At 57.7% G+C, this 12,461-nt stretch overlaps 1 protein-coding gene across 2 annotated transcripts in view; it reads right to left on the reverse strand.

The window, feature by feature from the left end:
• Window positions 1-12,210, reverse strand: part of SIM2 (SIM bHLH transcription factor 2) — a 50,850-nt gene extending 38,640 nt beyond the window's left edge. For both annotated transcript variants that reach the window (XM_077119103.1, XM_077119102.1), the window contains exons 1-2: window positions 11,654-12,210; window positions 2,612-2,694 (exon numbers count right to left, since the gene is read on the reverse strand). In XM_077119103.1, the coding sequence (XP_076975218.1) occupies window positions 2,612-2,694; window positions 11,654-11,828 (258 nt within the window). In that variant the 5' untranslated portion in view covers window positions 11,829-12,210. The remainder of the gene's footprint in view (window positions 1-2,611; window positions 2,695-11,653) is intronic.
• Window positions 12,211-12,461: the final 251 nt, after the last annotated feature.

Genomic DNA, 12,461 nt, shown 5'->3' on the forward strand with positions numbered 1-12,461 from the left:
TTCCACTCCCTAGAAAATAAAATAAAATACACGGTTATTTTAACAGACTATGTCTACAGAATCAATTATTTAGAATTTACAAAAGATCAAATAATCTTTGCAAAATTCAAGGAGAAAAAGTATCAATCGCTGAAAAAAAATTAAAACTACCCAAAGGATACTGATTTTGCATAAGTTGGCTAGCCCTAAAAAAATTTAAAGTAAAATTATATGAAGATGAATTAAAAGGTAATGATCATATTTGTGTATGGCAAGGGTAAGAAGACTAAATTGTTTTTGAAAAAGAAACAGCATTTCATTTACCATTCTTATTTTAGATCCAGAACCAAAGAAAAGCAATAAAGTTGGTGAAAGACCCATACAACCCACAATGCTGCCCCCATAAAAAATATTCCAAATTAATTTCTGGCCACAAATTCTATTTTTTACAGCATATAATTGAAACCAGATTATCTTTGGTTTTTCTACCTCTCTCTACCGCCCTTTTGGAGAAGTCTAAAACTGACTGTAGTAGAACTGAAACTTGAAAGATATCCTTACATTTTGGTGCCTCAAATGCAGTTTCCCTGCAAAAATGTTTTGCAAACTAAACTATCATTCCCCTGTAGTGAAACTGCAAACAGCATCTTGATGCTAACCTTACTTTCAGGTTTCCATCTCAGCTACAAAAAAAGTTTGCCAACCAAACCTCCAGCGTCCCAAAAGTATAAACTCTGAAGCAATTTCCAAAGCTACCAACGTTTTGGCACAGTTTGTATTCTTGCTTAACTCCTAAAATCAATAGATACATTGAATGAACATGGCATGTGATTACCAGACTTATCTAGAATAAGTGAAAGGGGAGGGGGTATCATAATTAAGCTCTCAATGTTGCAGAGTAGCTTAAAACATTACATTCTTAATAGAATATGTCGGGTATGCCTTCACAGCGTCGAATTACCTAGTTCGCTTACATGTGTAAAAACTTCAAAGAAACCCATCCACACACCACTCAGGAATTAATTAAAGAAATGTATGGGGGAGAAGGGTGGTGGTGGTTGCAGGGGGACGGGAATGGGTGAGTGTGGCTTTGCTCTCCAAGTTTTCATTGGCGTTGCCGGCACTAAGTTGTCCCTGATACTAATATCACTTATAATATGTGGGAGTATCAAACATTCACATACGCCGCGCGGTCTGGAAGTCGCCGAGCCCGGAGCGCAGGGCGCGCGGGAAGGGCTCCAAGAGGCCATTACCCGGCTGGCTTGCCACGCCGTTGGCTTAACGTTGTAAAAGCTCCTTTAGCTATTCCCCGGAAACTTCTCTTTCCCTGGCATGCAGATTTAAAATAAATCACACTAGGGCATTTGGGGCAAAAGAGTTTAGGAAAAAAAAAACAAAAAACCCTGCGTTTTCGAAATGTGGAGCTGGCGGCTGATAGCTGACTCAAGTCACAGCATCCTGCAGCCAACTTAATTTTTTTTTTTTCCTTTTAAAGAAAACATAAAATAGAGCGAGGAAATGCAAACTAGCTCTCGGAAGGCATGTTTCGATGGCAGAGACAAATGACGGGAGGGGGAATGAATCGGGTCGTTGATGAGGCTCTGTAAAGGGCGTTTGAAATATGCGAAACCTGAGACGCTGCTTTCCCCACCCAGTGCCGGCCGCCGACCTGGAAGCGGCAGGTCATGCGCACCCATCCCGGGTGCGAACCACAATGCCCCCGCGTGGCACCCTGACCCCAACGCTACGGGAAAATCCCAGGTCAGAGGCGGTTTAGCAACTGCCGACCGAGCGGTCTCGGGGCTGGGGGTGCCGGACGACTGACCCCAAACCAAGCGAGGACTGAGAGCTCCGCGGTGATCCCAGAGGCCACATTGTGTGGTGGATAGCGGCGTCTAGCCTTTGAGCCGAACCAAACACAGCTCCACCATTTTCTGTGAGACCCTGGACAAGTGTCTGAACCTCTCTGTGCCACAACTTCCTCCACTGAAAATGGAATTAAAAACAGAACTCACCCTAAGTGGATGGTGAAGTGAGATTAAGGTTTAGAACAGAGGCTGGCCTGCAGTAAACTATGACTAAATGGCAACTATTATCATTCTCTTATTGACGCTTCCTTCTTTATTGCAACACCTGTTAAACACCGCCGATCGCCAAACGCTCTAGAGCTGTCGCGCTCTGGCTCCGAGCGTTCTGATATTCCTTCTCCTCTGTCCCCAGCGCCTGGCCCAGCGCCGAGCCCAGAGTCAGCGCTCTGTACGTGTTTGCTGACGGAAGAAAGGCTGGAACCTTCTAACCACGTCCACGGGCGCCCTTTGGGCGGTCTTGGGTGAGCTAGAGAGGCTGGGGCTCTGAGGGGAGGGAGGGCACAGCTAGCCCGAGGCTGCACTCGATGTGCCCAGAGCACGCATCAGGGACCCGTCCCTCCCAGGCGGCGGGCCCACCTCGCCCCGCAATCCAATTGCCCCAACGCCCACCGTCCGCGCCCTCAGGGCGAACTCTCCTCCCCCTCCACCCCCCACCCCACCGCTGCTTAGGGAGGGACAGCTCAAGGCTGGGGTGGCGGGATCTCAAGGGAGTCCCCGCCCAGGTGCACGGGCCCCGGCGTTCCTCCCCGGGCGCGGGGCTCTACCTGCAGCAAATGGGATCCCAGCTCCTTGGCCACGCTGTCCAGGGGCCCCGGGCGGCTCGGCTGTCCCCACGCGTCTCCCAGACCTGGACAGGGGAGTAAAGGAAACCGGTGAACGGACACGCCCAGCCAGAGATCTGGAACCTGCGCCCCGCCACCCCTGTGGGCCGAGCGTCCCCTCTCGCCCCCGTGGTCCCACAGGCCCTCCTCTGGGCCCTGCCCGCCGTCGCCTTTCCTTCAGTTAAAAGAAAAGGGCTGGAAAAGAAATTCCCGCCGCGACCTCGGACTTGCGGGTCGCCCACGTGCTCACGGCTCTGAAATTACCGTTTTATTCGAAATTTCACAAAGCAATTTAATCTGCTTTGAAATAGGCCATCCTCTAGCCAAACTGGAATATCGATTTAACCCGTAAATATTTTCCCCGAGGACCTTCCCTCCCTTTCCGCGCCGCCGACTACTCGGCTTTTTCCCAAAGATGCCAAGCCCCTGCCCCTGAGGGCCAAGCAAGCAGCTTTTCTTGAATAAAGATCTTTTTATTTTCCATCCATCCTCATGTAATCTCTTGGACTCCCCCAGCCCTCAAAGGCGCCCTGGGAGAGCCACTCGGCTCCCACCTCCGGAGTTCCTGCCTGGGAGGGTTTACCTGGAAGCTTCCCGCGGAGAAAACCCCAAAGGCGCACCCGCTGTGCCGCCTGCAAGCCACAGCAGGGGACGAGCCGCAGGTGGGCGAGAACTATCAACTCCAGGGTAACTGAGAGGTTGTCACATAGTTGGGGACCGCCTAGCCCCTCCGCTTCTTAACCAAGCCCCCTCCCCACCAGGGCCTCCTGCCCCTCCCCCACCGCCACCAGAGTTGTCGAAAGCGCGCCAAGGGGAAGGGCTGCCCTGTTCAGCAGCCACCCCTTTCTCCCAGCACCTTCCACCAGCCGCTGTGACCCCGGTGACCCCAGGCTTTCTTGCCCGTTCGGGAGGGAGCCGGAGAGAAGAGTGAGGATGCATCGCCAAGCGTCAGCTGGGAGCACCCACAGCCCCCTTTCAGGAGGTGGGCTTGGGCCAGATCCTTCAATGCGCGCCGCGGACCCCACGCGAGGTGGCCGAGGCTGACGGCAACGATGTCAGCCGCGACCCCTCGGAGTGAACTGTGAGCCCGGCTGGCGCGACCCCCACCCCCGCCCCCTTCGGCTCCCGGGCCTCCTGCGGCGAGCTGCTTCCAGCACCAGGTTGCGAACTGCGAGCCAGGCCCGCCCCGGGCCACGTCTGTCCTCAGAGTGCGAGGCCAGAAGTCAGGAGCCAACCAGCAGGGCGGGATCTGCGGGGCGAGGGGAGCGCACTCGGCCGCGGAGAATCCAGAAACCGTTCCCCAGGGCGCAAAACCCCTCCAAGCCGGCGGATCCTTAACCGCACAGGCACCCTGGGTCTCCCCCCACTGTCTCCGGGGGTCGCCCGGGACATCTGGGCTTTTACAGACCGCATCCGGGGCTTCCCACCCCCATCCCGCTCAGAGGAGCCCACGGTGCCCGCAGAGAAAACTTAAATAGATGACCTTTCATTTCTTCTCTGGGGTTTTGAGAATTAGGAGCTTAACCTGGTTTTCCCATCTATGGAAGTCAACCGGAACTGGCTAATTTCCCAATATCTTCATGCTCCAAATATGATCACATCCTACTATTCGCGCCCTCCTCAGCCTCCACCACGCGGTTTCTTTAACCCCAGGAAATCAGTCCCACCCCCCCTTTAATCGCCACACGGTCACAGCAGCGCGCCATTCACACACACAGGACCTTCCTTGCGGGGCTCTCAGGACACCGCATTTCCACCATATAAGCCATGGAAAGGATCGAACTTTAATAGTCTGGAATTCTGCCCAAGGTTTGAAAGAAGAATTTAATAAGGGCCCAGGAGTTACTACTCCCGAAAATGGACAATGCACCCTGGCGTCTGTCCTTCTCTCCCGGCTCCCGGGTCCTGCCCCGGGTTTGGTGCAGCCGTGAGAGACTCGGGAAACCAGCGCGCTCCGGAATCAGCGCCAACCAGCCTCCCCAGGATGGGTTTCCAAAAGCCTGGCGGAAGGTCCTGGCTCCATGCGCAAAGCGCATTAGACACATGGAGCAATTTTCCGGATAATTCAATTAGACATTTCAAGAAAGTCTGTATCTCTCTTTCTCTCTCTCTTATATATATATCCCCCCCCCCAAAAAAAAATTCCCTACGCTTCTGCTTTGTGGGCGAGACCGGTCTGGAGTCCCCTTTTAGAGTCAGCGGGAGGTGGCAGAGGGCCTGGGGGCTTCCACCCACCAGCACAGCCGCATCCGGCCCCCAATGGTGCCACCAGCTCTTCTATTAGAAATATCTGTGGGCGAGGCCTTTTCACGGGGCCCATAAAAATCTACCTTTTGGCTGAATGCAAAAACTAAATATGGTTAGGTTTGTAACGAAATAAATCGTGTTGGTGCCATGAAGTGATATACACTCCTGAAAAAAATGAGGCTCTGGACATGTGGCCCCTATCTGGACCTAGCAAAGGACTTCTGTGGAAAATGGAGAGGGTTGGGTGAAAAAAATTTAAAACTAGGCTCAAGTCCAGTTTGAGGTTGCAACCGGAGCACTCGGCTGCTCCGGGAGCTGCCCTGATTCCAGGTTCCGGGATTGGAAGCCTGCGCCCCTGCTTCCTTCTTGCAAGACGGATTGGGTACCCCTGGCTCCTAGAGTCAGGAGGGTCAGGTTCTAGAGAGGCACTAGAGAATAAATGGGGGGGGGGGAGTGTCCAGATCACACTCCTACCTTTGCCCGTCCAACCTTGAGGCACCCCGTTTGGCCTTCTGCCTCCCAGGGGTTGTGGGTGCATGGAACTGGTAATCACTCTCCTCTTACCTTCCAGTTTGAACCCTCTTGCCTCCCACCCCCACCCCCTGCTGCAATTGCTCCTGGTGGCCTAAATAGGGTCCTTTCTAGCTGGGACCAAAAACGGAACTTGAGCCTCTGCTGGGCGCAGGCTCCCAGCCAGACTCCAGGGGCACCCATTGAAGGTCTGCCTTCCGGGACAGGAGGGCAGAGACCATAAACATGGGACAACACAAAATAGGTGATTTCATAGAGCAGGGATGGTGAGGGGTTCCTTCACTGAGTTGGGACCTCAAGGAGGCAGCAACTTTTCTCCTTCCTCTGGACCCAGAGAACAGGACTGGCTGTGGTCCTGACCAGTTGATCCAGCCCAGGAGAAAGTGCCTGGACTTCGGTAAGAACCCTGTGTTTGGAAGGGTCTTCTTTCTCTCTCTTCCCAGGAGGGTGTCCTCTGGTATCTAAAACGGTGATAAAAAGACCCTGCACAGGGATCTGTGAAAATGAAATGGAGTTACATACACAGAAGAGCCGGGCCCTGTCCCTATCCCTCCAGGGGCAGCTGGGATCTGGGATTGGGAAAAATCCAGAGCAGATGGTTGGGGAGCCCCCACCGGGACTGCAGGGCTTCCCCTCCCCTCTCCACCTCTTACTCTGTTGAAAGCGCCAGCTCCACCCACCTGGGATTTTCAGGAAGGCCCTGTCCTCTGACCTTTGTTTCCTCGCCTCCAAAATGGGGTTGTGGAGGGATTAAGTGAGCTAATGTTCACCGGCTCTGAGCAAAGAGCTAGGCCAGCCAGAGTAAGGCGCCTCCTCTTGTGGCCCACTCCTTCCGGGTCTCCAGCGCCTCCCCCATGACTCTTTCCCCATAACCAGCACCTCGCCAGGGGCGGGGAGAGTGTCACTGTGCACCTTCCTGGGCCATCTGAGGACACAAGGTCACCCCGGCTAGATTTCAAACCACTCTAGGGTCAAGAAGGGTGTGTAGGGGGAGGTGGTAAATGCTGGTCGTTCTACTCTTCGGTGCATTCCCGCGCGCTCTCCCTCCGCCATCGAGTCCCAGCGAGGAGTTAAGCGCGGGTCTCCCCCGCCTCCACCCGGCGTTATCCTTCTGGACCACCCGCCAGACGGCCTGCTCAGGGGGGTTCCACCCCTGAGGCATCTCGAGCCTGTGCGAGTGTGTGGTGAAACTGAGGACCGGGGTCCCGGCCCTAAGCTCTAGGAGAACCCACAGCTTTCGCCTCCAATAAGCCTCCTCCCGCGACCCCAGGATCCCACTTGTCTTGGACGCCGCTGTCGTGGGGCTCCGCCAGGCACTTCTGTCTTTTCGTTCTCCGGAATCCTCCCGTTCCCTCCGGGGTTCCTGAAAGGGCCTTTCCTTTCCAAACCAACGCTCCCCCGGCGGGCCGGACCGGCTGTGAAAGGGGCGCTACATCCGGATCCCCAAAAGGTCACCCCAAGGCCCAAACGAGAGCCGAGAGGGAGGAGGCTTCAAGTTTGGCCCTGCCAGGCCACTCAGACAACAGACAGAAGACCCCCTACCCGAGACCCCCAACTCCGATTTCCTACACCTTGGAAGTACCCGCACCGGGGAGTGCGCGATGCCCAGTGCGGCCGGGAGGCGCCCGGGCCGAGGCTTCCCCTCGGTGCCACGGAGATCTCCCCCCGGGGCTGAGTCCCTCGTCTCTCGGCGCCTTGGGGCTCTCTTCTGATCTGGGACTGTGCACTTTCTCTCCCAGGCTGGCCTGACCAACTCCAAAGTAGGGATGGGGAACGCAGGTGGAGAGGAGGGCATACGAGTCTACATTACTCTACAACCGAAGTCTACTGTTTAAAAAAAAAAAACAGCATTAGTTCGGCCTGAGATAAAGTCCTAGGGTTTGTGACCCGCATCGGTTTAGGGCACATTGCTTCTCACCAAATCCTCTAAATAGAAGCGTTTCCAGGGCGGACTGTAATTCCTAGGATAGCCCTTCCCGGCGGCGCTCGGGCCCGTATGGGGGGTGGGGGAGGATCCCACCTGCAGCTGAATCTAACCCGGGATAGAGAATCCGGCCACTGCAATCAATTCGGGCCTGCACTCCCGCTTCTGTCTGAAATGAGAGGATGAGGTTTTCTCTTCTTAAAGGAAGTTCAATGCCACAGCCCCTTCCTCCTCTTTCACCCACACTTGTCCTGGTTCTTTCAGGTCTGGGAAAAGGGACAAGGGGGCTCTGAATCAGGAGCTCGGACCAGTCCCCGGTGCCAACAGAGCACAGAGGATGTGCCACCCCTACCCCGCGCGAATCCGGACTCCCAAGGAGGAGCCACCTCTAGGTGGGTCCTAGCGCTCGGCAATGTGAATTGGGCCTCCTGAGACCCGGCATCCCAATCCTCGTCCCCTCCCGGCCCCGTGTGGAACCCACCCTGTGTTCCACCACACTTGGTCACCGCACAGTACCGGCCAGGAATAAGCCAGAGTTCGCTGGCCTGGGGCGCTTCTGCATTTCCAAAGCGCCCCCTTCTCTGGAAGGGACGTCCAAACGACCTCGGGGCGGAGAGGCAGACCATGCCGCCCCAGCACTCCCACAGGCCCTGGGATTATGTCGCTTTCCCAACGACCCCCTAAATCCCACCAAAGTGTTCAATCCCCGGCCCCACTTCCGAAGCCAGTCTTTCTCTCCCAGTCTCCTCTCCTTCCGCTTCTTACTTCGCTGTTGAAGGGGAGCAAACGCGGCGACTCAGAGAGCAGCGGTCATCCCGCTCGCGACAGGGGATCCTGGTGGCCCACCCCGCCACAGCCCCCGGCCCCGCCATTTAGGCCCATCTGGCCCAAGAAACCGGGAGCTCAAAGGAAGACCGAGGAAAGAGCAACACGTTCCATTTCCACCCGCGCTGCACGGTTTCGATCGTGTCGACCTCATATATGACGCCAGCCACCCGACTGGCGTTGTGAAAGGCCCATTTGACAGGCGAGAAAATCGAGGCGCAGGAGGCAGCGGGAGAGAGCAGGACCTTGAGGCCGGCTGTACACACTGCGTGCGCCCTCGCGAATCCGCGGACTAGGCTCTGAGCCGGATGTCCACCTCCCCTCGGGTCTACTCCCTTGGCCCCGGCGCCCGACCGGGTAACGAGCTGCTCCCGCGCTCCGCTTTCTCTCCTTCCACCCAAGGCTGTCCCGGTATAAAAGAAGCGGAAGCCGGCGGCTTCTCGCAGGGCAGCGGGAGGAGAACGCGCCCCAGCCCGGCCGGCCCCGGCCGCGATCGGGTGCCCTGGTCTTTGCTGCGGTAACTTGGGAAGAGGCAGTCCCCTCTCTGGCCTCAATTTCTCAGGCATAAAGGGTTAGTTTGGCCATTCCTGTGGTCCGTTCAGATTGTGCGATTCGTTTTCTGACTCTCAAAGTCCTAACTTGGTCTCCAGATCTTTCTTTACCCAGGGACCCCGCTTGCTCCAGGGCTGACGACCAGCGAGACCCGGCTTGGCAGATCAGCTGCACTCCCCTCGCTGTCTTCTCGGCCGCCGAGAAGCGGAGATATCCCAGAGCTCCCGCCGCCGCCCAGGACAGCCATGGCCCTAAAACCTCCCTCTCGCCCCGGCCCTGACCGCTCTGCCAGGGTTATTCCCATCTCCACCGATAGCTGCAACCTCCTCAGACTCAGGTCCCCAGAGGACAAGTTAAATCAAGAAGGTGCAGCTTCCGTGTCCAGCCCTTAGGAGTTACCCCAGCAGCAAGCAACTTACTTTGCATAATTGAGGTCTTTCTAAAACGCGCCTTCTCTGGCCTCATAATTTCCCTACTCCTGACAGACGCGAGGGGAACTGTGTTGCCAAACAGATCCCCAGGCCGGCGGCCTGTGCATGACGGGTCCTGCCCCGGGGCTGCCCGTCCACCTCTCCAGAGCTACGGCCCGGCATCTGGGCTATAGGAGTACCCCAGACCCATACCCCCATATCCCCGACAAGTTGAGGGCCATTTCCAAATCTTCCAGGCCGATCAGCGTCCTCCTAACTCCTCCTAGAGTACCAACCTCACGGGTCAACTGAGAAGCATAGTCCCCACAGCTTGGATCCCCAGCCACCCTCAAGCCTCTGCCCAGCAAGTGCCGAGGGATGTCCCAGGAGCCCCAGGCCCGGAGGCCAGCCTGCCTCCCGCTTGCAGCGGGCTCCCAGCCCAGCAATTCTGGGCCTAGACAGCTGGTACTTGGGCTTCCCAGAGCCAGGGTGCACGAAACTCAGTTTAAATATGGAGGGATGTGGCTTCCCAATATTTACTTCTCCTGGAACCCCCCTCCCCCAAACAACGAATAGCTTACATTTAACCCCCTTTCTCCAGATCTCCCCCTGCAATTAATTTCTGGCTTACTGGAAATCTTTGGTAACAAATCATCCCATCTTCTGTTTCTTCCTACATTTTAATTTCCCATTGGAGAGGTCAGGAAGAAAGGAGGCCGGGGGCGCTCTGCGGGCTCCACGCCTGCCTTTCAGCAAGCTGATTAAGAAATGGTTACTTTGAGCAAAATCGAGTCAATCAATTACCACCTCTCCTTCCCGGGTGGAAAGGAGACTTGGCCCTTTAAAAAAGTAATCCTATTTTAATTTCCGCTGAAACGCCACACAGAGGGGAATCATCCCAATTCCTCTGGCCAACAGGTCAACCTTAGGCGGCCAAATAGTGGCGGCGGAGGTAGGCAGCTCCCAGAGCTGAGCGACGAGCCCAGGAAGCGACAGAGGCCCTGGGGAAATCCTTTCCACGGTCAGGAGATGTTCCGTGAAGCGAACGAAGGGACTGCATCGGCTGGCACCTCAACCGATCCGGGTTGGAAAGGGGAGGGACTGAGGGAACGTGGGCCGGCTCCCGCGGGTAAGTCAGGGACTCCTGTGTCCCCGAGGAGAGCGCCCTGTGACCGCGCGACCCAAATGCGAGGCGCGGGGTAGACCAGGCCGCCGCTTTGGGCCCCTCGGCTTTGCGGAGCTCCAGCACTTGGCTCCCTCGCGGCTGTGCCAAGCGGGGTTGGAGGCCGCGCTTGCCCGCAGGCCCTCCTCGCTCCACCCGGGACGCGGTGAGAGGTCCAGCCCCAGACCGCAAAACGAACACAAATAACAGGATGGGGGCGCCGATCGCGAAACCACAAGGTTACCCGCTGAGTGTCGCGTGCCCAGCCAGGGAGAGCGTTCATTGAGACGTCCTGGGGCCGAGGGACACCTGTCGTTGTCCTCCTATTCCGAATGGCTCTGGGGTCCTGGGGTGCCCAAGAGGCCCCCGAGCTGCGCGCATCCCAGCGCTGGCAGGACTCAGCGTCCCCGGCCGCAGGCGGAGACGCTGGAAGGCGCCGGGCCCAGAACCACCCGGCCCCAAACACGCCCGCTGTGAAGACCGGGCCTCCCTGAGGCCTGCTGCTCTGTGCTGCCCGGCTGGGCGGCCGCGGTCAAGGCGGCGGGACCCCTAAGGGAGTGTGACTGCGCCGGCTGCCGGCTCCGCGCGCCACCGTTTCCCACCATCGAGAGTCTGCTGGCCTTGTAGGTCCCAGCGACTCCGACCCACCACGGCACCTGCCCGGGGATTAATTCCAATCCGGAAAAGAACTAAGCTCAGGCCTGCCTGCCAGTTTCAAAATAATCGCCCCACTCTCTCACTTTCCGGGTACCGGCTCGCCGACCCGCGGGTTCTCCTAAGCTGACCATCCGCACCCTAGCCGGTAGGGAGGCAGACAGGGAAGGGGTGGTCTGAGAGGCCTGAGTCTGCGATCGGGTTCCCCACTTAAGTGCCGGGCTTTGGCCCGCAGGGCCTGGGCCTCCGGTGTACCCTGCTCGTTTCCAGCGCAGAGCAGAGGCGCCTTCGCGCTGGCAGAGGTGTGGTCGCTTCCCTTCCACGAAAAGACAGGGACCGAGGGATGAAGGAAGGGCAAATAAAAAGGGAAATTGAAGGTTGAAAGAAAATAAAGGAAGTGGCGAACGAAAGGAAAAAAGAAATGGAAAAGAAAGGAAAGGAAATTAGAATGGACTGCACGCAGACTTGCAGCTCTCCTGCCACTGAGACAATTCCTGGTTCACCCCAACCCAGACCTGGACCGCGAAATGGTCTAGTCCTGGACCTCCCGGACCCTTGCCCCTCTTTCTGAGCCGGAATCCAAGCCTCCAGGCTCGGCCTCCTCGCAGCGCGGTCGCGCTGGTCCCCAGGCAGGCTCCGGCTTTGCGCTCTAGCCATGGCCGTCCCACCTGCGGCCTCACCTTCGGGGAAGACGGCGCGCATCTTCAGGTAGCTCGTGGTGAGCCGGATGATGGACGCCTTGTCCAGCTGCGAGGTGATGGCCGACGGCAGTGGGAGCAGCTTGGCCAGCTCGTAGAACTCGCCATTTTCCTTCTCCCTCCTGGTCTTGGCCGCATTCTTGGACTTCTCCTTCATCGCGCCTCGACTCCGGGCATATTAAACCCGGCGGTGCTGGAGGCCCGCGGAGCCCCGCTCGGGCTGCGGTGGTTGGATTGGGTGGGGGCGCGCCGGGGTCCGGGTGAGTCTGGATCGCCGCAGGCAGGTGTGTGGGTCCTGGCCTGGGGCGCCGAGAGGCCGCTGGGGACTCCGGAGCTCCGCGCTGCTCGGGGCTGGACGGTCCCGCGGCCAGCAGAGCGCCTGCCTCACGCTCGCTTCGGCTCACTCTTCCTCCCTCACTCCTGTCTCGCGCCTCCCTAGTTTGCCTTAGGAGGCGTAGGTGGCGGGCGAAGAGGCGGCTGTGCTGTTTAGTCCATAACCCAGTGTCTGCACCCGCTGCCGCGAGGCCCCTCCGGGCTGCAGGGCGGCAAGGGCGGCGGCGGCCGCGGAGCCATGGAGCGGGAGGGGACGGTGCGGAGCCCGGGCGGAGGCGGCTGGGGCCGGGTCGGGCCCGGGCGCGCTCTCCTGCCTTCCCGGGCCGCTCTCTGCACCAGGAGACGCTGCGCCGGGAGCCCTCGATTTGTCCACAGGCTCAGCAGCTTGGCGATCCACGTGCGTCGGAGCCGCGTTTGTTTATGGCGGACCCGCCTTCAGGCGGAGCAACGGGCCTCA

The sequence above is a fragment of the Tamandua tetradactyla genome, chromosome 10 (assembly GCF_023851605.1).
Source record: "Tamandua tetradactyla isolate mTamTet1 chromosome 10, mTamTet1.pri, whole genome shotgun sequence".
In the NCBI taxonomy this organism is placed as follows: domain Eukaryota; kingdom Metazoa; phylum Chordata; class Mammalia; order Pilosa; family Myrmecophagidae; genus Tamandua; species Tamandua tetradactyla.